This window comes from Brienomyrus brachyistius, chromosome 8 (genome assembly GCF_023856365.1).
Source record: "Brienomyrus brachyistius isolate T26 chromosome 8, BBRACH_0.4, whole genome shotgun sequence".
In the NCBI taxonomy this organism is placed as follows: Eukaryota; Metazoa; Chordata; class Actinopteri; order Osteoglossiformes; family Mormyridae; genus Brienomyrus; species Brienomyrus brachyistius.
In genome coordinates this window covers 26,018,996-26,043,279 of record NC_064540.1, presented here as the reverse complement: position 1 = coordinate 26,043,279, position 24,284 = coordinate 26,018,996, and the positions used below count along the sequence as shown (strand labels likewise).

At 41.7% G+C, this 24,284-nt stretch overlaps 1 protein-coding gene across 1 annotated transcript; it reads right to left on the bottom strand.

Annotated features, from left to right (window-relative positions):
- Positions 1-1,074: 1,074 nt before the first annotated feature.
- ppm1j (protein phosphatase, Mg2+/Mn2+ dependent, 1J) lies at positions 1,075-23,080 on the bottom strand. The gene is made up of 10 exons (XM_049021553.1): positions 22,604-23,080; positions 12,683-12,797; positions 8,505-8,831; positions 7,925-8,037; positions 7,502-7,586; positions 6,819-6,937; positions 6,294-6,357; positions 5,487-5,594; positions 4,786-4,937; positions 1,075-2,821 (listed from the first exon to the last, which is right to left on the bottom strand). Exons 1-10 carry the CDS (start codon positions 22,852-22,854, stop codon positions 2,674-2,676), a joined length of 1,482 nt encoding a protein of 493 aa, XP_048877510.1. The 5' UTR covers positions 22,855-23,080; the 3' UTR covers positions 1,075-2,673.
- Between the last annotated feature and the right edge of the window lie 1,204 nt (positions 23,081-24,284).

Here is a 24,284-nt window from a genome sequence, read left to right as displayed (position 1 = left end):
AGCACAAACACACGAGTTTTAAATATAAAAATTGCGCTCAGAAATGAATTTATCTTTCACATTCTGCCGATATAAAACCCCGATGATATGGTTGAGGCATGCCGATTAGAAAACAAATCCGGAATTTATTAATAATCACCGAGTTTGAGGGGTTCCGCAAATCATTGTTTTATTAATTTGTCATGTTAAAAACTGCTTGGTTATGAAGTATGCGGATGCTGGAAGGTCTCCGCTGCCTTAGTTCCTGAGCTGTTTTAAACACGTTTTATCCATACAGATGGAAGCGGATTTGCAATCACATGTGTTCCGTTTTGGGCGATGTCTACTGTACTAAGCGTTCACTACCAAGAGTACACCATGTTCTTGAGCCGGTCGCTACTGATTCGGCAGTGCTGTTTTTTCAGATCTGTGTTTCTGAAGATGGGACCGCTGCCTTAAATTATTAGATCAGTACATATGATTTTGTAATATAAAATGATGCAAATCTTTTATATCTATCCTTGAGGTTTCCCCCCATGAAGCTAAGCTATATGCAGAAACATACTGAGCAAGGAGTAGGTTATTTAAAAAAGGTCATTGAGATAGAACAGTGGAATAGGATGTGATATTTCATAATGAACATTTGCATTTGAAGACCCAGTGACTCAATGGATTTGCATGAGATTGCATGCCATCTAACTAAACATCCTAACCTTCCCATGTACACTTGTAAAGCTGGATGTGCAGGATCACAAAACTAAATTATTTGGTTTTGGATTGCGTGCCCTTTGTTGGGCTGGCCCCCCGTCTTGGGCTGTTCTCTGCCTCGTGCCCATAGCTTCCGGACTCCCTGCGACCCAAAAGGATAAGCGGTTTGAAAAATGGATGGGTGGATGGATGGTTTTGGATTGCGTGCCCTGTGATGGGTTGGCATCCCATCCTGGGTTGTTCCTTGTCTTGTGCCCATAGCGTCCAGGATAGGCTCCAGACTGCCTAGGACCCTGAATAGGATAAGCGGTTACAGAAGATGGGTGGATGGATGGATTGGAGGATTTGAGTGAGCTTGTATCGTTAGACTCCAACAAGAAAGACAAGTTTTTCCTTATCAAAAGGTTTATTTTTTTACTATATTTAATTCAGCTCCACAGTTCGTCTATGCTACAGATTGATAAATATCAAATAATAATCTGATTGAAAATTTACACTGTACAGATATACAATGTTAGTGACAGTTCAAATGTTCGACACTGCAAAACAGTTGAGGTTCACTTTTCCAACAATTAATCATGTAAATGAGGTTGGGTGGACAGCAGTGGGACTACATTTCTAGGAACTATGTTTTGTCATACCAGCAGGAAGAAAATGTTGAGTTTACAGGTGCAGTTTAAAATGTGTCACGTTTACACTTTTTGTAACTCATTAAGGCAGTCTCGGGTCACATCTCTGACATCAACGGAATATTCAGCTCCTCTTGCATACCTTTTTGGAAAACTTGAAGGCAACCAACAAAATACCAAATGCTACAGAAGCATGCACTGACGAGCATTTCCTTGACAGATATTCAAACTGGTCACTGACAAATACTCACCCACAGACAGATCCACCGCAGGTAGCAGGAAGGCAGTCAATACTGTACTTAACCAATCACTGACTTTGTAGTGACTGGCAGCAGACATATGTTATCCAATGATATGTAAAGGCAGGCTCTGATTTTGTGTTACCCTTCTAAAAGCAAAATTTAGCATTAGCTAGTATTACAAAATAACTGAAAGGGCTGGTTTTGCTACAACTTCCAAAAATGATATTGGGGTGCTCTTTATACCGTCTTTAGACTCATACATAATCCCAACTGTCCCAGACTCCTGGGTGTTCTCACAGGGGCAGATTATTTAGTTCCTGTCATCTACTGTATTTTTTTTTGTTCTTTCAGATCCCTTTTTGCCAAACAAGCTAATTAAAATCCCTGTAGATCAGCAGTCTAAGACAAACATTCTTTGAAGTCCACTGAAAGTAATGCTACAAAGGAAAAAATCATTACCTTCCACTCAACTGTTGGACACAAAGTGCTTAAATTCATTTACCTTCATTATCAGTGTCCCATTGATGGACAGGGATTCACCACCAGAGCAGTATTACGCTCCAAGAGTGAAAATGTTCTTCATTTACAAGGCACGTTCCACCTTGGACCGGAGCCTGCTGTCTTTTGGTCACAATTCCAGTAACTTCGTATCCACTCCATACGATTACAGGAGAGGCACAGACAAGACTTGTGTCATGTCGCTGCTAATCTGCACACGCCGGTCACAGCCTCGGTGTGTTCCTTCATAGATTCTGGCTGGAATGCTCGCATATTGCAATGGAGCATTCGCACAGTCTGCCGATAAGCAGCCGAAGCCGGCGGGCTGAAAATCGGTAACCATGGAGATTCCTCACAGCAAACTTATGCAACGAGTTAGCATAAGCGGAGAATATAATAATAATAATTAAAAAAAAAAAACACAGGAAGTGGGGGTATTACAGAAGGTGACCATGTCATCTAACACCTGGAGCATGAGTAACAATGAATGTGGGAGTTACTGGAGAAGAGATGAAAAAATTTGGCTAGTGGAGGCTCTCATGCTTGAGGAGCAGAGGACCCACCCTTCCATTTCTGGGGGGCAGGTGTTGGGGAGCGCTCCTCAGGGTGGGGACCTGTCATGTCTCTGCCTTGTGTCCTGCCAACGGGATGACAAACACAGTGATGTCGTCCCCAGAGCCAAGCTTGTCGTTGGGCAGCCTCCAGCCTCGCTCCTTCAGCACCCCCCGTGAGCGCATCAGCAAATCCTGGGCAGCCAGTGTGTACCTACGAGCAGGACAGAGGCATTACAGGGAGTCAGAAAAGCAGAGTATGGATTGTACTGTTGTTCACTGCATTTAGAGCAGTGATGAACTGTCATGGCTGTAGTTGATCATTGTGTGTGCAGGTATTTCCATCTCTCTAAAAAGTGATGAGAGATTCTTACATTGGTTAAACCTGTATATTAAGCTCAATCAACTAGTTAAGTGACATACAAACCACAAGCACACATTGTAGCCCTGCCAAGACCAGTCCAAAAAGAATACTATAATTTTCAAACTGAGATGTACCCAAGGTAACTACGCCATCTAGTGGTTGAAATATTCATCAAATATTTATATATATTATATATATATATATATATATATATATATATATATATATATATATATATATAAGAAATATCTACAGTATATATGCTAAGTTCCATATAATTTTTTTCATCACAACATGGCTTTGAAATAATAATGTGGAACTTGAATAATTTTCAATAACGCTATAATACTCAATTTGTTCTTGATGTAATGCTTCTCCAGCACAGCCCCCTACTGGACACACTGAGAGCTGATAATCCTTCCTCTTACATAAAATACATGCATAAAGGAATCAAATTAACAACCAGGAAGTTGTCTCTACAGGCAACAATGTACTACAGTGGAAAACCCTACTGCTTCACACCAGTAGGTCTTGGGGGGGGGGGGGTGAATCCTGTCCCTGTCACTGTGTGTGAGAGATGAGTTTCCATGTTTTCCCTCTGGGTCCTTTTGGTTCCTCCCACAGTCCAAAAACATGCAGATAGGCAAACTGGAGCTCTGTGTGGGACTGACATCCCATCCTAGTTTTATCCTGCCTTGCTGGGAGAGACTTCACCACCCCAAACACACACACACATACACACGCACACACCAGGATTAGATAAATGCCTGGAAGGAGGATGGATGGAAGTCATTTATACAGTTAGGTTTTGAAACCATATCTCTGTTTATAGTGGGAGTGGAATTAACTAGCTGGAAATGAAAAACGGCACACAATTAGTATGTAATTCAAACCATCAGTTCCTACTGTAATCAACTAAGTATAAAATTATACCGTCTGGCTAAATGAATGAGTTTAATTTCCCTGTCAGGTCTAGTGTCAAAACAAAATGATTGATCTACTTTGAAACACTGTATGATGTATTTTCCAAATCAATTTTATATATGCTAAGTATATAAAATGTATATAAACATATATTACTTGATTTATGCTCTGTCATGTTTGACCGCTACTTTGGTACTTTACTGGCCTATTGTGATTTACAGCTAAACCTGGATCACGTTTTCAAATTCCGCTCTGCTTATAATAATGACGTCACGCTGAATGACTGACACAATGATGTTGGTGTCCTCAGTCTACTGATCCCCAATACCTAATTTGTGCAAATTTGAAACTCTGATTCTTTCATCTGCTTGGTTTTTCTTCACACCAAAGATATTCTTCACATCAGTGGTTAGTGATGCATGTGACAAAAGCACACATTGATTCTGAACTAAAAAAGTGTTGGAATAACATCTGTCAATATTGGTGGAAATACCTCCCCCGCTGTCCTTTGAAGCAAGGGCGTACGTCGGCAGTTAATAAAGCCATTGATTTTCAGTATCTATTTCGGAGTTTCCGCAACTGCTGACCCCAAGAGAGCACACAGGGGCAAGCCTCAGCACACGCACATGAACACACGATGAAAAGTCGACAATTAACTTAGATTATGCCTCTTTGGAAAGCATAGTACACAGAGGGAATCCATGCAGACAAAGAAGAACATTCTCAACAGGAAGAGCTGGCAACAGAAAAAAAACTCACTAAGGAGGAGGTGTGAAATGGCAACATCCTGTGCCATGTAGCTAAGAAATCCAGAGAAAAAATAAAAAAGCTCTTCCAGAATGTGCAGTAAACCTTCAAAACCATCAGAGACCAGCAGGCTGCAAACTAACCTCATAGGGTCGATAGGGTCACAACCTGACAGGAAGTTTGTCACCGCGTCGGCAACCTCCTTATCTGTGGTGACGTCCCATAATCCATCTGTTCCCATAACCATGACATCATCAGGGCCATGCTCATACTCCGATTGGTTGTAAACCTGCACCTGTGGGAGGTGAGTAAGAGTAACATTAAAGATGGCATCCTTCATCTCCTACAATGCACATCATCTAAGACATGCTGCTTTCCTTTTAAGGTGCAACATTACAGATTTTTGTATCACACAAATCCGCTAAGCACAAGTTAGGAACTCACAATATTGCGTTGCAGAAAAACACAAATGCAAAACACTGAGCTGTTCCAAGAAAATCCAGATGGTGCTTCTGATGTCACTTGCTTTTGTCAATACACTAAGCTCTGCACTAAAGCACCAAGCTAAAATAGTAGAATGTGCCTGTGAGGGGTCCCTTCTGTGCATAAAGATCAGTGCTTCTCAACCCGGTCCTCAGGGACCCCCAGACAGTCCACGCTTTTGCTCTAGGAAGAAAAAAAGTGGACCAACCTGGAGTCCTATGGACTGGGTTGAGAAACACTGATCTTTATGCACAGAAGGGACCCCTCACAGGCACATTACAATAATAACTTAGGCCAACAACTGCATGAGCAGAGCAAGCATCGGTAGGCTGGGGTTACTGAGTCTGTGCTCTGTCCTTACCTCCGGGCAGCAGGACAGGAAGGGCTTGATGTGGATGTTGGAGTTGTACACCTTCAGGTCATGATCACCGAGTCCCCGCGTCACACCGATGGTGGCCATGACCCGAGCCTACGGCCACAGGAACATGACAGTACACACAACAGAGTTAGTCACTGCACCTGAAGGTGCAACACGAGTCACATTCTTCCGCTCCGATTCCCAGAAAATCCCCTTGTGAAGGAATACAGACTTAGGCACTAGGCAAGAATGATCTGCTGCTGGAAAAACACTTCACTGCAGTCCTATACGTGGCTCCAAGCTGAGCCTGTTACCTTCGAGGCTTAATTACATACAAATTTACATTTAGCTGTACCTCACATTCTTCCAAATACGGAACAAAATAAAGCTCAATAAAGGCTCAAGACTAAAAAAAATTTGAGGTGAAATTGGCAGTTACCCTTTGGGATTTTCATGAACAATATTTTAAAATAGAGGTAAAAGGGATAATGATGATAATAAAAGGTAATTGATACTGCAATTCCATCAATCAAATTCTGATAACAGTAGATTCACAGAATGCCTCATCAGTAGTTTGGCAAAAATGCACTATCCAACTTTTTCTCCATTACCACTCTATGCCTGGTTTGGGAGATGCAGGTGGCATGGTTATGTAGAAAGCTGTTTGGTTCAATTACCTGAAATATCCCAGTAATCAAAATGCTTAGTATGACAGGCTGAAACCCACTCGAGTGGGACATGAGATGGCAGAAAAAAAAGCTGTTGAAAAACTTTACAAAGTAAAACATAAAAAGGAAGTAATGCTTTTACTTTTTTGCCTTCTCCGTATATCAAAGGGAACTTGAGGTCTTCCTCCACGATTGTCTTGTAACCCCTGGGGGAAAAACACCATCTATTTAACTGAAAAGGGCAGGTGGAAATGTACTATTCTTAGTGAACACTAGCCTCCTGGAGTGTACATTATGGCCCTGAAGTGTGAAACTAAATTAACATTTTAATACAATTTTACTACAAGACTTCTTTTAATTGGAAAAGTAAATTAACATTCAGAGAACAGATTAAAATTGCAATCCTGTAATGGAAACTTGGGTAGAAGATCAATGGATGGAAGGTATAAAAATTAAGAATAAGCAAAACAACATTTTGAAATCATTTCCCAGAACAAATATGCCTGAAAGCACATATTTCATAAAACACATTAGCCAACCTTATCTGATCACTTTCAGACAAGAACACATATTGTTCCCTGAAAGTTGTTTTTAAACGTTCAAGCATATACACAGTTAAAAATAAATAAATTCAAAAACACACAGAAGTCGATCAATATTCCTTTACCATCCAGTCATGGTGTGATCCCTGAAGAGCATCTTCTTGCCCAGCTCACTGTACTGGATCCTTCGTGGGAACTCGATGTAGGTAAACTCATTCCCCAGCAGCTCTGGCCTAAGAAAACCCTGAAATGACAAAACACACAAGGGACATACTTTTGATCAACCACATATTCAGCAGTAACAACATTTTAACACGGGGTGAATCTCAATATGCGTACTTAACCGTACTTGTGTTCTCAGGAACCTGTTTTACATCATCTTCCATTACTGAAAATTAGTTCTAATACTAAGAACACCAGTACAGAGGATGGTAAACATTCCCGGACGTTGTTCTTGCTCCGTCCCAAATATTAAGCATACATGGGTTACATCCTCACCGAGCGAGACCAATCCCATGATTCATTGCGCTCCAAGTTCATTCTTAGAAGGCATGTTAGCAAGACCGGTTTTGCTAAGATCAAAAGTACGGTGTTTGCATTCTTGGTATTGAGCTTCACCCATGATTTCATAAGCATCCCAGGGTTAACTATAGTCAAACATGGAAAACTGTACCATTTAATACAACATGCCAACCGTCTTGTTCCGGTAGCTTGTAAGTCCCCATTTCGAGAAGTCTGAACCAGTTACCACATGTTAAACATAGAAACTATGAGCAGAATTGAACTGGTAGCCCTGATGAGTCCTCACAAGGTACTGCAGACGCTGCCTCTCGGTCTCAGGAGTGAACTCGCTGGACATGGGAATGACCTCCTTGTTGCGGATGATGATGGCTCTGTGGGGACGAACAAGGTGCCAATGAGGACACGGAGCTGATGGATGTTACAAGGACTGCATTGAGGACATCCTGCACATATGGTACGCAGTATACAGATCAAACTGCGGGGAACGATGAATATTCACGCAGTCAGTCTATGCGGATTGTGACTGAATGTAGACCGACAGCTAACAATATGGACACAGTTATATACTGAGTCTCTGAGGATTTCACTGCTATTGCATACTGTACCAGCTTGCATAGCAGGACAGCGACACCATGTACGCCAACACTGACAAACAGGCCAACGTAGAGGTCAGCTTATGGTACCGGAAGGGTGAGTTGCAGCCATTTACCTGCTGTCTCCTGCATTAGCCACGTAAAGTTTCCCCATCAAATGGACTGCGGCTAAGGCACAGCAACCTCCAGATATGCTGTAAGACATCTTTTCCTTCTCGATCAGGTCGTCCTGCAAGTAAGCGCAAGTATGAAATGGAACCAGAATCTGGATGGAACCATCCATTTTATTTGGCATATCAGATTAATGTGCAACGGTCAGACACGGGAGTAACTATATTTTATCTTTATTCGGTTCTCCACACTAATTTACAATGGCAACCGTAATCATTTTAGAATCAGAGCAGAACTGGAACAAAATTCTTAACTATCCAGACATGTTCATTTATTTCAATGGCCAGAACTATTGCAGTCATTCTGATTGCAGGCCTTCCAACTGTCTTAAAGAATTATAGGTCTTATTGCCAGCAGAGTATAGTTTCACCAGAAAATATATTGACTCATTTCATTCCAGTCTCATCTTACTTTCTCATCTGACCTTTTGAAAGTCTGCCCAGTTAAAGCAAGTTTCCGAAATGCTACATATTTAAAGCTACTGCAGGGAAGACAAAGCAAGGTTCATATATGTTCCACAGTTACCATCTGTTTGAAGGCATTTTCAATGGTTCCCATCACCAAAGCCTCCAGACTGACAGTCTTCTCCATATGAAAGCGGGCTGAGGGGTCACAGGGTGAGTCTGGATCCTCTTCCTGCGTTACTCCCTTTTTTGAGTCCACCTGGTAGGGGCTGCCATTCTTGGTCAAGCAGATAGGGGGCGCTTGACTTGGGTTCTCTAGCAGGTGTGCGATGTCACACAGGCGGTCCCGGATGAGGCGGTGCAGCAGTCTGGAGGCCATGATGGCAGCTCCCGAGCCTGCATGACCATCAAAGACGCCCCAGAAGTGGAGCGGGATGCCTGTGCCATCCTAGACACAATGAGAAACACATCAGCTCTGTGACCGGTGACGGCCACCACACAAACTAATAGGGCTGCTCGATTTCACACAGAAATAATTACCATGACTGTCGATGACAGGTGTAAAATTTTGTCTGGACACAGGCTTTTTGCTGCTATACAGACATTTACTTTTGGGCATAATTCGATGAGCAGATTAGTAGTGCGCATAAAATATTAATGAGAGGCGCATTGTGATGCCCAAAACTCTGTAATCTATACAAATTTTCCATATCCTAATGTTTAATAAACGTGCCAGACTTTAATCCGCAAAAAGTACCGCCACACCACCAAAGTCTTCTTACTTTGTTTATACACAACACCTCTTCTTTTAAAAGATGTTGTGCCTGATGAGCTCTCCCTTTCTTCACCGCCATTTCCAAAGTTTACCAAAACAGTAGCACGTGATATGCTCTGGTATTTGAATTCAATAATAAATATAAGAATAATAATGTCCGAAAAGAGCGCTTTGAAAATGTGCATATCGAAAGGGTGAGGTCTCTGTAAATCTGAAGACTTACGATTTAGATAAGGCCTGCAATCCTAGGTACAAAAGAGACACTGAGCATTTTTCCACACTTGACTGGGACTGCACAGAAGTATGCTAAATAAGAGGTTTAATGGGGGCCCCTGGGGAGCATCAATGGGCCTAACTGGGCCTTTGCCCAAGGACGATAAGAGCTTCTGTCCTAGCATATGAGAGTCTTGGCAGGCCCAAGCTGAGAACATCTGCCTACCCTCGACAGCCTTAGAGAAGGGGCTGGTGTGCTAAGGCATGATGTCACTGCTTTTGGTAGCAGGTGGGGGAAGGTGTGGCAGGCCTGAGGGACATCAGATGCTGGCTTTGCTGCGTGCATCTGCATTATTTACATTATTTATTCATCTCACACAAGTTCCTCTCCAGACTGACATGAGGCCTGTGATTTATTGGATAAAACTGTCCAGTAAGCCAATGAAAACAGGACAAGTGACAACTTAACCCACTTAGATGAATATTAAAGGGAACTCCACAGAAATGTGATTTCACAATTTCCTGCTTCTTATGGTAATGAATCTATACCAAATAACACTAATTAGTAATAAATAAAAGGAACAATTTTCTTGTAACAATGAGGAAAAAAACTTGCAAATCATAATACTTGAAGATTTTAAGTACCTACAATCAGAAGAAAGACTGGATTACACATGACAGGTGCTCATACTGAGACTGGAAAAATACAAATTTCTTTACCGTTTCTAGACCTTCAGATCAAATCAAAATAAATTACTCCTGCTGACAGAGCATGAAATTTTGGAAAGCAAACAACTGAGGCTCTAAGGTGGATCAGTTATTTTTTTGACACATAACATGATTATCAAAAATAACATTTGGCTGGAATTCCTCTCCCTCAGGGACACAACAGCCGAGATCCCCACAGGCACAGAAAAACCAGTATGCCACTGCAAACACACATCTCTGCATAAAGCTACTTCTTTACTTCGCAGCGAGCTAGAGAACCCTGCACACAAAGGGCAACACTCATCCCCTACCTCTCACCAGTGTCCACCAACGGCACCTCCCACCCCCCTCTTGAAAGAGGGTAAATTTTATTTATTTTCTATATAGCGCCAGATCACAACAGAAGTCATTTCAGGTTACTTTTCCAATAGAACAGGTCTATACATTGTCCTCTTATTAAACAAAACTACATAGCCTTATGTTATCTTATTTACACAACAGCTTGTCATTTTTGTCTCTACACGGTCACGCATTTACAATTCCCCTCTGCTCTCTGTATCGCGCATGGCGGAGCTCCGCCCCAATGCGCATGCACAGAGACATGCATGCACACACAGGTGAGCACACTCACACCAGCGTACAGAGAGCGTGCATCAGAAAATATGTCGCGTCAAGCGACAAAAATATCTGCATTCTTTTAGGTGTCCGTCTGCCCCCCCCCAAGCTATAAACCTAGGGGAGACACTGCTTATGCTCTGCAAATAGCAATTTCTACTTAAAAGACAATCTCCCACCATTATGTCTCAGTCATGATTTTATATTAAATAATTCAACCATTAACCAAAAATCATTCTGGTCAGATCGATAAAAGCGACCATTTGACACAGTCATGGGGCTGAAGATGGGGATTTGCCAGGGATCAGGTTTCCCTTTGAGAGTTACGGAGACGAGCAGACATGAGATCAGTACAACACAAGAGTAAAGACTTCAGAAAAGAAAAAAAGAAAAGGAGATGCTATGGTGTTTGTAAGAAAAGTAAATATTGAATTTTGGTTTGTGAGTGTTGAGGATTGAAAAGGGCAAGGAGCCCATTGGTTCTGGGCCAAAGGTGTAAAATAACGAAGTACAAATATTTATTTACTGTACTATGAGCAGAAAAGCAGGTTTTTCGGGATTTGCACTTTACCTTCGCCACATCTCTGGGCCAAATAACCACTTTTTGTTCCAGTACATTCCACACTCGTCACTCACCCAGTAAAAAAAAGACTATTCCATGCATGCAGAGCACTTGATCAGGGATTCATGATTCTGGGTAAAATATGAATTATCACTTTTTTTTAAGATTGCACTTGTCTCGCAATTTTTCAGCAATATATGTCTTTATTATTATTTTTTCGTTTTTTGCATTAGGTCTATGTGTTGTCTTTATGAAGATGGAACAAACAAGCTGCAGAGATGCCTAATATTTATTGGTTAAATAGGCCTGTTTAAACCACCAATATAAGTTAGCAGCGCTAGACCTACTGCTGAAAAAATGGTGATGATTGCATTGGAGGATGAGGGTCTGAGTCAGTTCATTGACCACTTAGAGGTCTAAAAGCAGAAGCCCATGAGATGTTTATAATTCATTATTAAATCTTGCCTGCAGAATGATGTTTCGTTTTCCAAAGAAACAAAGTCATTCCGCTGTTCTGAGCCAGCGAGTTCGGCAGGTTTCACTGCTTTTTATAAATACAAAGAACTGATGTGACTGTTTTCCTTATCGTGCTGCACTTACTGACTTACAATGCTGTATTCAAACCTGTCTTGAGTGAATTTTAAAGGACAGGTTGCTTTTTGTAAGATCAACAGATCTGTCTGTGTAGTGCTTTATACTTCAGTACTTATAACACCAGGCATTTTTCACTTTTTCTTGAGTAATATACTGGATGACTTTTACCTGGGTAACATTTTCGTGTAGTTTGTGTGCTTTTACCTACATACTTTTCCCACCTTTGGTCTGGACAGGTTTACTTTTGTGAAAAAGAACAAAGCTCATCAATTTCAAGATGTACATGTTAGCTAGAGAGAGGTGGAGTGAATCCACAGAAAGACCAGATCATCCACTCTCCCTCCAGACTCAGTCAAGCCCCCCACCCCACAAATCAGCTATATTTTATTTAATTGCTTAGTAACAAGAAGACTAATTATTATATATGGGACTGAGAACTGCACATATATATGGCAATGTGGCAGAAAAATTATCATTGGACCATAGCACATGGTTTAAATTCCTAACAGAGTTGAAGTTTCTATGTATATAAGGAATCACATCACTGCAGAAGGTCTCTGGTTTCTTCAAACAGGGCTTTAACTTAATTGAGGCTCATCCAGAACTTGCTGGTTTTAAAAAGCCTTTTTAATTAGAAGCCAGTTAACATACAGTGAAAAGCCTTCCGTTGTCTATGCATTGATATTGAGTTTCCATTGCACAAATAAGAGCTGCATAGCATGATACGTTATCCTGCGCCCTGCAGTCCTGGATGTCCCCACCCTTGGGCTGTTGGACTCTGTTCTGAGTGGCGTCTGCGGCTAGCAGGGTGGCCAGCAGCCCCTGTCCTCACCCCGTTCTCTTCTAGCATCACCGAGTGCCTCTGCTTGCCACTGATCTTCTTAACGAACAGCCGCTCGCAGCACGCTTGGTCCTCATTCAGCATGCTCTTCCCAGCATTGATAACCCTGAGGAAAACAATAAAAAAACAAATAATAATAATAATAATAAATGCACCAAAGATGAAAAATGGCCATTCTACAATTAGGCCTACATTAACACAAGGTCTTACCTGTGACTTCCCTGAAAAGGATTACAAAAGTGTAAAACCCTCAAATGCCACATCATATTTAGCTCATTACCTGGACAGGAATTAAGGTTACCTGCTCTTCCATGAGTAAATCACTCAACGTGAAAGTATATATCACACAGCAGTCCTACATGACTGTCTCAGTATAACTCGACTACAATGGGAAACTTTCAGCTCCAATACTGACCTGCAGAGTAAGCCACAGGCACAAACTCATCATAGGTAGGAGTTACTTAATAGTGGCCTTTTAAACCACAATTGATATTACCTTTAGACTGCAACCAAAATACAAAGTCCTTCAAAGGACTCTGCCCCTATACTGGATATCTATATTGAGTTATTTCCTTGCATATAAGATTAATGTGACACCCCTTAAATTCATTTAATTTATCACTTTTATATGTCCCCTTCACTCTAGGCTACGCCCTTGATTGCCTGAGTAACAACTTTCAGCTGTTAAAACACACTAAATCCAAGGCTACACACATCATTGAGATGGCACTGTCACCAAAATTAATTGCACATGAATATGAATGGTTTAACTGTGCCCTTTCTGTGTGACCCATTTACAAACAGGTAGTTTGCTCCATTTTTCATGGAGTTTGTGACAGAACAATTATTTGTAAACCACCCCCTACGAGACCACTTAGTGTTTGGAAACTGTAGAATTATGGCGGCAGTGTAATTCTCTTTGGGCTGTGAGCCAATCAGCAGTGCAAACTACTCTACTCAGTAGGAGCAGTGCTCCTCACACTGCCCTACCTGCTACGTCGACTCTAATTGCAAGTTATAACATAATTCGAAAACTACACTCTGCTTCCTGGCACAAGCACCGCAGGCGTGGGAGATGGGGCAGGGTGGGATAGCGGCCAGCCAAGCAGCAGGATTGGCACTAGGCTAGAAATCGTCCTGAAAATTAGGTGGGATCCATAAAAAGCACAAAAACACCTGCAAATGAGCAGCGGCAGACACTGAAATTACAAAAATTTCATATTCAGAGGACGGAAGTAACTGAAATTTTTTTTTGCCAATTCATTCTTATAATTCAGGTTGCCACCCGTCCCCTATAACACGCAATCGTCCTATATAACGCCGGATGCAGCGGTTTATTTTCCAATATGGGATGACCCCGGCCTAAGGGATGGGTGATAGCCCTGTTAATAGTGGAGGTGATTACACATTTATCGTGTGGATTACTACAGTATAACGATATACAGTATATGAATTTAGCAACAGTACAGGCCTACACATTTGACCAGCACCAGTGCTAAGTCAGTAATATTATTAGTTCTATGCCTAATGCATCTGCTTTGGCAATTTTTGTCAGGTATATTTTTACAGCGTTCAGGGGCTGAGTTATTACTTCCGATGTGTCTTCTTGTAATGAGCAGACCACCCTACTGCCTTACTGTCCAGCCTCCAGGCCGTCACTAATACAGCAGCTAAATTGACAGTTAAAATGATCCAGAGAAACACGCCGCAAACAGAACTAAAAAAAAAATTAAAAAAGAGAGAGAGAAAGAAATAGACGGTAAATCAGCTATCAATGGCGCTTGTTCACGTCGGGGCAGCAGCCGAGCTGCGTATCAGGCTCATGGAGCGCCATTCCGCCCCCGGCAGTCCTCCCTCCCGACCGGCGCCGGTGCATGGAAACGAGCCGCCTGCTTGGTTGCTTATTTAGACTCGGCTGGAATGCGAGCATGACACCGCATATATAAGCACCTGAACACGGCCACCCCCGCCACCTCCAAAAATAGATGTCTGCGCTGCAACATGTGACAAGCCGCTGGTTTCCATTGTTATTTGCTTTCGGGTGTTGACGATGTTTTAAAATTCCTTAATAATTACGAAGTAACAGAGACATTTTTTTCAGGGACATAACAATGTAAGGAGAAATTACGCAATCTTGACTGCGTTTTGATGGCTGCGTACGACCGAAAATATCAGTGTTTCCTAAAATAACGAATTGATCTTCAGCAATCTTAACATTAAAGCCACTAGACAAACATTTCAACAACCGTCCTGCAGGAAAATGCAAAATGAAACCGGCTTCGCGTGGTGCCCTTATGTATCACATGCACACGTGACCGACAGAAATCCATCCATTACAAACAGGAATTGATTATTTGAAGCGGCCTGCGAACTTTTCATGGGGGGAGGTGTGACCGCACGGGTGATTATGGGGAAGAGAAAGCCTCTGTTCCTTATTTCTTCATCTTTAGTCTCCACTATTTCTTGATGGTGGAAAATGTCTGGTACCTCTTAAAACTATTTGTCTTAGCACAGTATAAGCTAACTATTAGCAATGACACATTTCCTTTCCAGAAAAGATGCACAAAAAAAAAAAAATCAAAACTTCAGGGAGAAAGTATCGTTTAAAGGCATGTACTGAATAACTGAAGGTTGCTAGGTCAAGTCCCAGGAAAGTATTGCTGTCTGTACCCTTAATTAATAATATTTATTAACCCAACTAAATTAAAGATCCAACTGAAGAAAATGATGAAAGTCACAATGGGTAAAACACCTAGAAGGTAGTTAAATAAATAAACAAGTAAATAAATAAATAATGTTGAGGGAGAAAAGGCTTCCAGTCCAGGCAGCCTAAGGCACAAGTTAAGGGTACACCTAGGCCATCACAGGGCACATGCGCACACACACACACAGACACTGGGCAATTTAGAGACACCATGTAGCCTAACTGCATGTTAGGACTGCAGGAGTAGACCTGGGTTCCCTGGAAAAACATGCATGACAAAGGGGTGCAACCCTGACACCCCCCACACAGAGCTAAAGTGGGATTCAACCCAAAACCCTGCAAAAGTGAGGCAACAGTGTTACCCAATGAGGCGCCCTATTCTTTGTTATTATAAATAGCTAATATTAGCATCAGAAACATTGACTACAAAAAAAAAAAAATCATGATTTAAAAAAAAAATTTTCCTTTCCTCCAGCAGGGATGTAAATAAAATCCTCCCTCCTCCACGAAATATATCCCCCCTTTTTCACATGTCTATGTGCCTGCTTATTCGTCCCTCAGAGTAATTGTCACGCGAGGTATTCGATCATTTCACATCGGGGCACCATCTTCCAAGCGTCTCTCCTAAGAAGGTCACACTTCTCTAACTTCCTGTATCTGGTAGCGCTGAGGTTTCCTGTCAGGGCCGGTCTTGTGAGCCAGGCTGAGCCAGCTGGCAAATGCTGCAGTACGCTGTTGCAAAACGTGTGAAAAACCCCGTGCATGGCTTTTGGGACAGGGTGCGGGGGGGGGGGGCATCCATATCTGAGCTTCATACCACCAACAGATTGCGGTGATAGAAATCGCCAGGGGAGCGTCTGATTCACACCGCAAAAGTTCCAAAAGCTATCGGGCGCTGCGTGTTTGTGCGACAGGGTCTATCCGCTGAGCTGCAGACTGCAGCAGACCGCGGCTTCACAATGCCGATGTTAAATTTACAGCGACGAGCCCTTGTCCACGGCTGTAATGTACTAGTGTCTGCACCCAAGCGTGGAATTGAAAGTGGAAAAGTGATGCCGGTGAGGTCACCTTCTTCACGCAGCGCACTGCAGCCTCCTCTACGACAAGCGGGACCTCTGCTTACCGAGCGTGACGGAATAGGATGTAATTTAAAGGTTTCAGCGTTGTAGGGCTAGAGGATTTAATAAGGAGCCCTAGAAGAGCAGAGTTTCACAGGGTAAAACAACCTGAAAACCCTAACAGACAAGCAGGACTTGTATTCTCCCCCGGTCAGGATGCGGAGTCAAAGGCCTCAGTTTTGATTTGCCATCACAGGGCCCAGAACATCACTGGTTCTCAGACATTTCTGGTATATTATTTAGCCAAAAGCTAAACAGGTTCATCTTGGTACAATGTACAGTATGTAGGGATTTGTACCATGAATTAACCCCACAAGAGCTAGGAAATAAGCCGGAAAAAGATCATTTCTCTGCCTCCAATGTGTTTGTTATACCATCAAAGTTTATGACTGATGGCCTGACAGAGTAAATAAATGTCTAAGAAAGCATTTAGTTCAGTAAAAGTATTTTACATACATACTGGGGATAGTCAATTTCCCCCAGTAAGAAACCAGGAACAGGCAAGTTTTTGGAAGATAAGGGTATTTATGTTCTTGGGTCACCACTTAAACTGGATTATGTGGTTTTACAATTTAATGAATTTAAATACCAAGTCATTTTCTTTAGTCTTGCAAAGGACTGACATTGTCTGAAGGTATAATCCCTGCTTTATGCCCTAATCTCCTGTCCCCCACCCACCCTCAACCTGGACCCTGACCCTGATCCAGGAACAGTGGTTGGAAGATGGTTGCACAGATTCTTCTTAATCTGTTTCACTATATATTCTCTAAAGCAGTGTTTCCTCAATCCGCACCCACAGACAGCCCACATTTTGCGGGAGCTCAGAGGGAGCAAAAACATGGACCGACTGTGGGTCCCCGAGGACCGGATTGGGAAACACTCTTCTAAAGGTTAGAAGGTTGCTCTGCTTGGGATTTAAACTTTCAGAGTAGTACTCTTAGGCAACATGGCGTAGCACATTTCAAGTGTGGTTTGAATCCCTTCCCTGACTTCAATGTGGAGTTTGCATGCTCTCCATGTGTTGTGTAGGTTTCCTCTGGATACTCAAAAGATACAGCTTGCTTTAAGTCACGCATAGTGTGCATGCGAGTGCGCATCCTTTCCAGCCTTGTGCCCTCTTCCATGCCTAGTGTCATAAGTTGCTAGCGATTGGCTCCAGACCCAATCATCTTGTCCACCCACAACCCCACTCCCTATGAGCGCTTGCAAAGCAGATTGATCAGTCCATTAACCAACAGACCATCTTCTGTCTCACTTAAAGAATGTTTCCATTCATGTAAAACTTGATCTTTGGGTTGTTCATTCATTTTCTATTCTGCTTATCCAGTTGAAAAATCATGTTACTTTTTTTTTTACAGAAATATATTCATCAATTACACAACAAGCGAATTCACTGAATCTTTAATCAATACTTTAGGTTTTTATGACTAAGTGGCTGCCTTGTATTGAATCCTGGGATCAGATTGCACACTGACATCACTGGCTCGGCCCAGTAACTCCAGGGGTACGCCCTGGGACCAGTCTGCTCCAGCTGGCAGGCATTCAGACCGCCCGCAGATGGCTTGTAATGCGACATGTCGTCAGATTGTGAGGAACCCCCAACAGAGCAGAGAAGCACAGCTCTTCAGGAACAAGGACAGCACAACCTGCTCGATGTCAACCAAAGGGGAAGGGAAACAGGAACCTCAGTTATGGAGCAGAGTGGAAAGTACCAACGCTAGCAACACATAAAAGTAACTACGGTACCAATAGCTATAACCATCAGAATAACATCTCTCTTCTCAAAAGAGAAACACAAAAAGGAAAATAATATCTTTATTCAGTTTATAACTACATTAAAAACTCCAACTGCGTTTTAAAAAAAAAAATCTGATAATTTATGCAAAATACTGTATATTTTGTCCTACCAACAATTAGCAATTTTCATTCCTTACAAATAACCTTAAAAAATGTAGAGGCAATTAAGAGCTGGTATTACAATCAAACACGTTAGTTATTTTCAACACAACATGTCACATTCAGTTTGGACCTAACAACCCAATGTTTTATGCACAATCAATTCTATGTCATACATAAAACTCATACATACCAACAGATTTGATACTGGCGACACTCGATGACAGAAGGAAATCTGACTACAGACATAAAGACCGATTTAAGGCTATATATTAGCTTTGGCATAAATGCCAATGGTTCTTTTTTATTTATTTCTTTTGTTCCGTTTACTCCCAGCTCTTGCTTTTGCAAATATCATTACCATGTTCTTGGGTTTACAGTTTGCACCGTTGTTCCATCAGCTTATGGGATTGACATTTTCATTCCTGTTCATAATGACACATGGTCATTATAGGACTTTTATTTTTAGTTTGACTACTGCATGTTGTCCAGGACCTGATTGGTTTAAAGAAGCTGTAATGTCAGGCCTGATATGTCAGAGAATTGCATTTGACAGGAGACAGATTAAGGGACCAGCAACACCCCCCCCCCCTCCAGTTTAGCCAAACTCCTCTATTTGTAACTGAGGGCCCAAACTTCCATCTCTCCAAAAGCCTGCGACTCAGCACTTTTCCAACCTTGTCTTTAGTGTGTGTGTGTGTGTGTGTGTGTGTGTGTGTGTGTGTGTGTGCGCGGGGGGGGGTGGCTGGTTCAGAATGCAAGTAATGACGTCAGTGATTGATTTTCTTGCTGCGTGCTTGATACTAACTGGATCTTCCAACCCTAACCTTCCTTAAAACAGAAAGACAGAATCACCCAAGTGGCAAAATTTCTCCTTTATGCATTAATGGAATTATGACAAAGGACAAACAGCATATGGAAGAAATATCAGACCTTAACTGCTCCCTTCAGGCCCGGAATAAAATGGAAATAAATGTTAAATGTCAAAATCTTTCTATGACACATCCTTCCCCTGTCCATCTGACACACTTACCATTATATCCCCCATTCACTTTCATTACCTCTCTCTTTCTCTTCCCAGATACACAGGTAATGGACTCCAACTGGGAAATTCTTAAATACAAATAAATACATCTATATGTAATAATTGAGTCTGAAGACCATATGGAAGCTGAAACAGCAATAGTTTTAAACACCAAAGACCATAAATTAAAGATTACATTTTCTTTGATGACAAACTTGCACAAGTGTAATTAATACAATATTTGCCTTTTGGCTGGTTTCTAGACAAATGTTCAAACGGTTTAAGTAATTCAGTCACCAGAAACACTCCGGGTTCTAACACTGCTAACCACAATCATGACTCAAAAATATTAAGCTGCACTCCCAAAGCTTTTATCTAGAGTATACGTGCCATTTATAGAGTTGAGTATCTTGCTGAAAGTGAATTAACCTAATCAAGCTGACAACAGCAGGGGTCTTCTGAGACTTTATCCAGTACAGTTTATATTGCAATTTGTGATGTTTACCACTCTGCTACTTACTGACGTAATTTAGCCAGTGAATGAAGTGAATTTTGCAACTTGCATTTGCGAAAACAGTGTGGCTTTCAGTAGCGTGTCAAATTGCAGTAAGATTTCCAGAGATAAGCAAGTGTTACAGACTTTCCAGAAAAACAGTAAACGCGACAGAAACCAGGATGTTGTTGTAAACGTTGGGTCAGCACGGCTGCATTTCCCTTTTTCTATTCAAAATGCACAAACTCGCCCACATTTCACCTACAGCAAGTTACTTATATCGTCTTCAAATTTTTGCAGAACACACATCCAAATATCTCCACCATACACTTCCATCCATCAAGGCTATGCTCCATTCCACGAAATCTATGTTTTTGATACTGAGTAGATGGATCATGCCTAATTAGCATTTACAGCCAGCATTATCTGCAGAAAAACGTGTGATCCATAAAAATGCTGGCTAATTTTGCTGCAGTTATCTACGGCACTTTCCCACCGCCATCAACACCCAAGGCATATTTGAGCTGTACCGCTAACTGTCAGCTTTCCATTGTAAATTTTGTGAGTCGTACCCAACCCGTACCCACGTTGAAATAAGCAGGGTCGAAAGTTTAACTTAACCGAGTTTGTTGCACCACCACCATCTAACTGGTTGAAATCCATCGAGATACTGGTGATCTGCGTTGATATACATAGATTTTCGGAAGGAAAAAGTGTATATTCTATATATTAATCGTTACTAGTAGTATCGGACAATGTGATATATTGATACATTCCCAATAACTCGCAACTTGAAAATTTCCAACCTCCTGTACTACAGGACAGCTGAATAGAATGGATTCGTAATGCAAATTTACACACCTGCATGCTAATTCCCCTAGTGTTACATGCTAACATAACAGAGTGACTCTCACAGACTTGCTAGCGGTAATCACCACAGTAATTCATGATGTACACCGTGTGAACAGTACTGTGAATAAGCATCTCTTCCATTCTGTCACTGTTATATTAACCGAGCCGATCTTTCAGCAGTGGAAAACCGAAGTGAGCTGGAACCGGAACTAGTCTTTATTCATGGTATGGCTCAGGTACGGGTTGGTTCCTCTATGCCAGTGGAAAAGCGCCGTTAAACTGTCCCCGACCAAACAGGCTGAGGCTACACAATCATCCACAGTCATGGTCTAAGGTTAGTGTTTCATATTAGATTTATCCAAAAACTCTTTAATGTTTTTTAAACCAAATCAGCTGACTACAAAACTATCCGTTGAGTTAATGGAAGAGCCTACTGAGCATTGTACATTAAGGTACTACACCCAAATTATTATCTGTAGAAACTATGTTCTTTACACGTATGAGGCTAAAGGTAATTTTTTTAATATGTAGTTTTGTCTTAAAGACCACCAGAGACCAAAACGCTGTTCTGCAAACAAGTACAGAAGACAGCTGAGTAACATCCACTTAAATATCTGACCTAGACACAGTAATTAAGACTCTGCTGACAGAAGGACCTTGGGGTGTCATTACATGGCATTTACTGAAAAGGAAAATCCCACAAAAGGACATCCTTTCTTGATACCTGCATGAGAACTTTACTGGAAAAAAAACCTAACAAGAAAACAAAAAACGATTCCAAGTAGTCTACTAGCTCAATGATGTTAGATGCGTTTTTTTTGTCTCTTTGTCCAGGCATAAAGCTCAAACCTTTGCATTACTAAACTATAATAAAGATAATGACCTCTGAGTCACTGAAGCTACTTGGAAATCCCTCCTCCTTTCACATGATACTGCAGCTGCACTACACGTTTTTCGATACTTATGGAAAAAATACATATTAATACATGACGAAAAATAATAATAAAAAATCAAATCCAATAAAAAAATCGAGTTCTTCAGGTCTTTTGCATGTTTAAACACCTTTTTTTAAAGTTGTACATTTAAAAATTGTCATCCCTTTATTTATGTTTTACTAATATTTTCTGAACATCGGTGTGCAATTTGCACTATCAACAAGATTATTGTAACGCACTGCTGGTGAACTGTAAATTACACTGCAATGCGTTTTTCAGCACAGTTAAACGTAAAGCCAGCTAAAGGCAATTTACCTACGGGGTCACCGTAATGTAGAGTGTTGATACGTAACGGCCTTCATGCTTCAATTGCACATTACTTTAGTTATACCGCATAGAGGCCTTGGTCAGTTCAGACAGTCTAAGGTTTGACACGGAAACCGGTGTCACCGCGGCTGCGTGCAGCTCAATAAAGCGCTCAAGGACGCCCGACCCGTTATGAAAGCAGCCCGGTGTGAGGTAGCTACACGCAGATTACTCCGGGCTAAAAGAAACATGCAAATACCGAATCTGCCGTGAACTAAATAGCACGTCACCCCCTCTTGTAAAGCAGTCTTAGTGAAAATACGTCGCGATTACATGGTTAATATTGCGGACCTTCGACTAATCGCAATTACTGGTCCTGCAACTACAAAGAATTGGCTTACGCCTAGTTCCGTGGGTATCACTCGTGATCTAATGAACCTGGAATAAAATGAAGCCCATCTGTGTATTTTAATGTGGAAGCATACAAAGGCACGGTTCATTCCCCGCAGCTTTCATCACTCCCTGCATTATTCGCGACACGGGCGTGAATTGCCCTTTTTTAAAGCACGAACAGCAGCACTTACTCGGCGTATCCAGTCCGCCAGGGCATCTTGGCGTCCCGTTTCGGAGTGAGGACCGGTCTCGATGCATGCTCGGTGGAGTACTGCAGCAGCTCCGGCGTTAGATCCAGAAATTCGGGTCGGGAGTAGGCGAATCGCGGAGGTAAACCCTCGGAGCCGCAGTTCTGCGCGTTGCCGGAGCCGTGCTGATGGGAGCCGTGCGGCATGATGCCGCCGACCAGCGTGGACATTGCATTCTTCATTTTGCTTATCATTCTGTCGCGAAGAGCCAAGCCCGCATCCGTGGAAACTCGCACATAAATGCGCCGATTAGTGCCAAATAAACTCACACGGATGATGAGCAATACAGGAAGCGATTGCTCCTGACCCCATGTGACGTTTGACAGACAATGTTTTCGTCTGTAGAAAAAAAGCCCTTCCCAGCACAGACCGTGTCACCCAGGAGGCAATGGCAAGCGGCAAAGGCGTTTTTCTGCGTCTCTCTCAATGGGAGAGGTACAGCTTGGTCGGTCTTTTCACCAGAGCTTTCGCATCACGAGGGCGCACTTCAATGGCAGCAAACAGAAGCGTAAATCCAGCATATTTGCTGAAACAAATAAATCAATATAAGTACCTTTTTATGAATGTTTCTGCATGGGAGGGCATATGCATCAATGACATTATGCATACATTGGGTTACCACTTACAGCGCTTAAATTTCATTACTCTGCATTTCATCAATACTCTGCAGTACTAGGTAACTGAATATTTTGTCCAACCTCCTAGTTTGGGTGATCGGTATAGCTGCTTGATGGGCCCTTAATCTGATTTTAAAAGAATATTATGCAGCTATTTAAAATTAACGCTTCATTCACATAACTGTTTAATTCAACGTGCTACTGTCTTTGAAATCCAGTGGAAGAAGTGAAATTTATTAAGTCTAGTTTTCATTGAATTGACGTTTTCCCTATTGTATTTGTACGTAGAAACCCGAGAACAGACTCGCCGTGGTATACCTGCTGATAACAGCATGCGTGCACGACAAATTTCAGAAAGATGCTCCTACTATTGTGATTTGAATCTAAAAAATTAAACTTGTCAATAACATGGTTCTGAAAACGTGTTATATCCATACATAGAAACACTACATTCGGAATAATTGGGGAAAACAATGAAAGACTGGTTTTAATTTGTGACAGAAAAACTAGTCTTAAGCATCGATCATTACTTGAGAAGCTCGTTCATTCCAGCTTTAAGGTCCACAACGTCCGCGAAGCTTTTGCTATATTTCCTAACTGCGTAATACAACTAGGCAAATCACAAACCAAAGAGCTAGCAACCACATATCAAAAATACTTAAAAGTTTTACATTATGATGTATAATATGCATTAGCATGTTGCAAGGTGAATTAATTATGGCAGGATGTACACAATACGAAGGTTCAGCATTATGTTTTTTTTTCTTTTTTTGTCTTGTTGCAAGCTGCCAATATGATCTGGGTTTGATAGAAAAGTTAACGGCTGCACATATCAAGGTTGTCCTGATGCAAGATGACGCAATGTGGTGCAATTTAACAGTTGACGCAAAGGAGTAGTCAGTGAAGCTACATTTTGAAATCGAAAAGGCACTGCTTCATTGTTTAGGTCTATGTTTCAAAACTGCGTTTAATATACTGTCACAAATTAGTTCTGCTTTATCAACCAT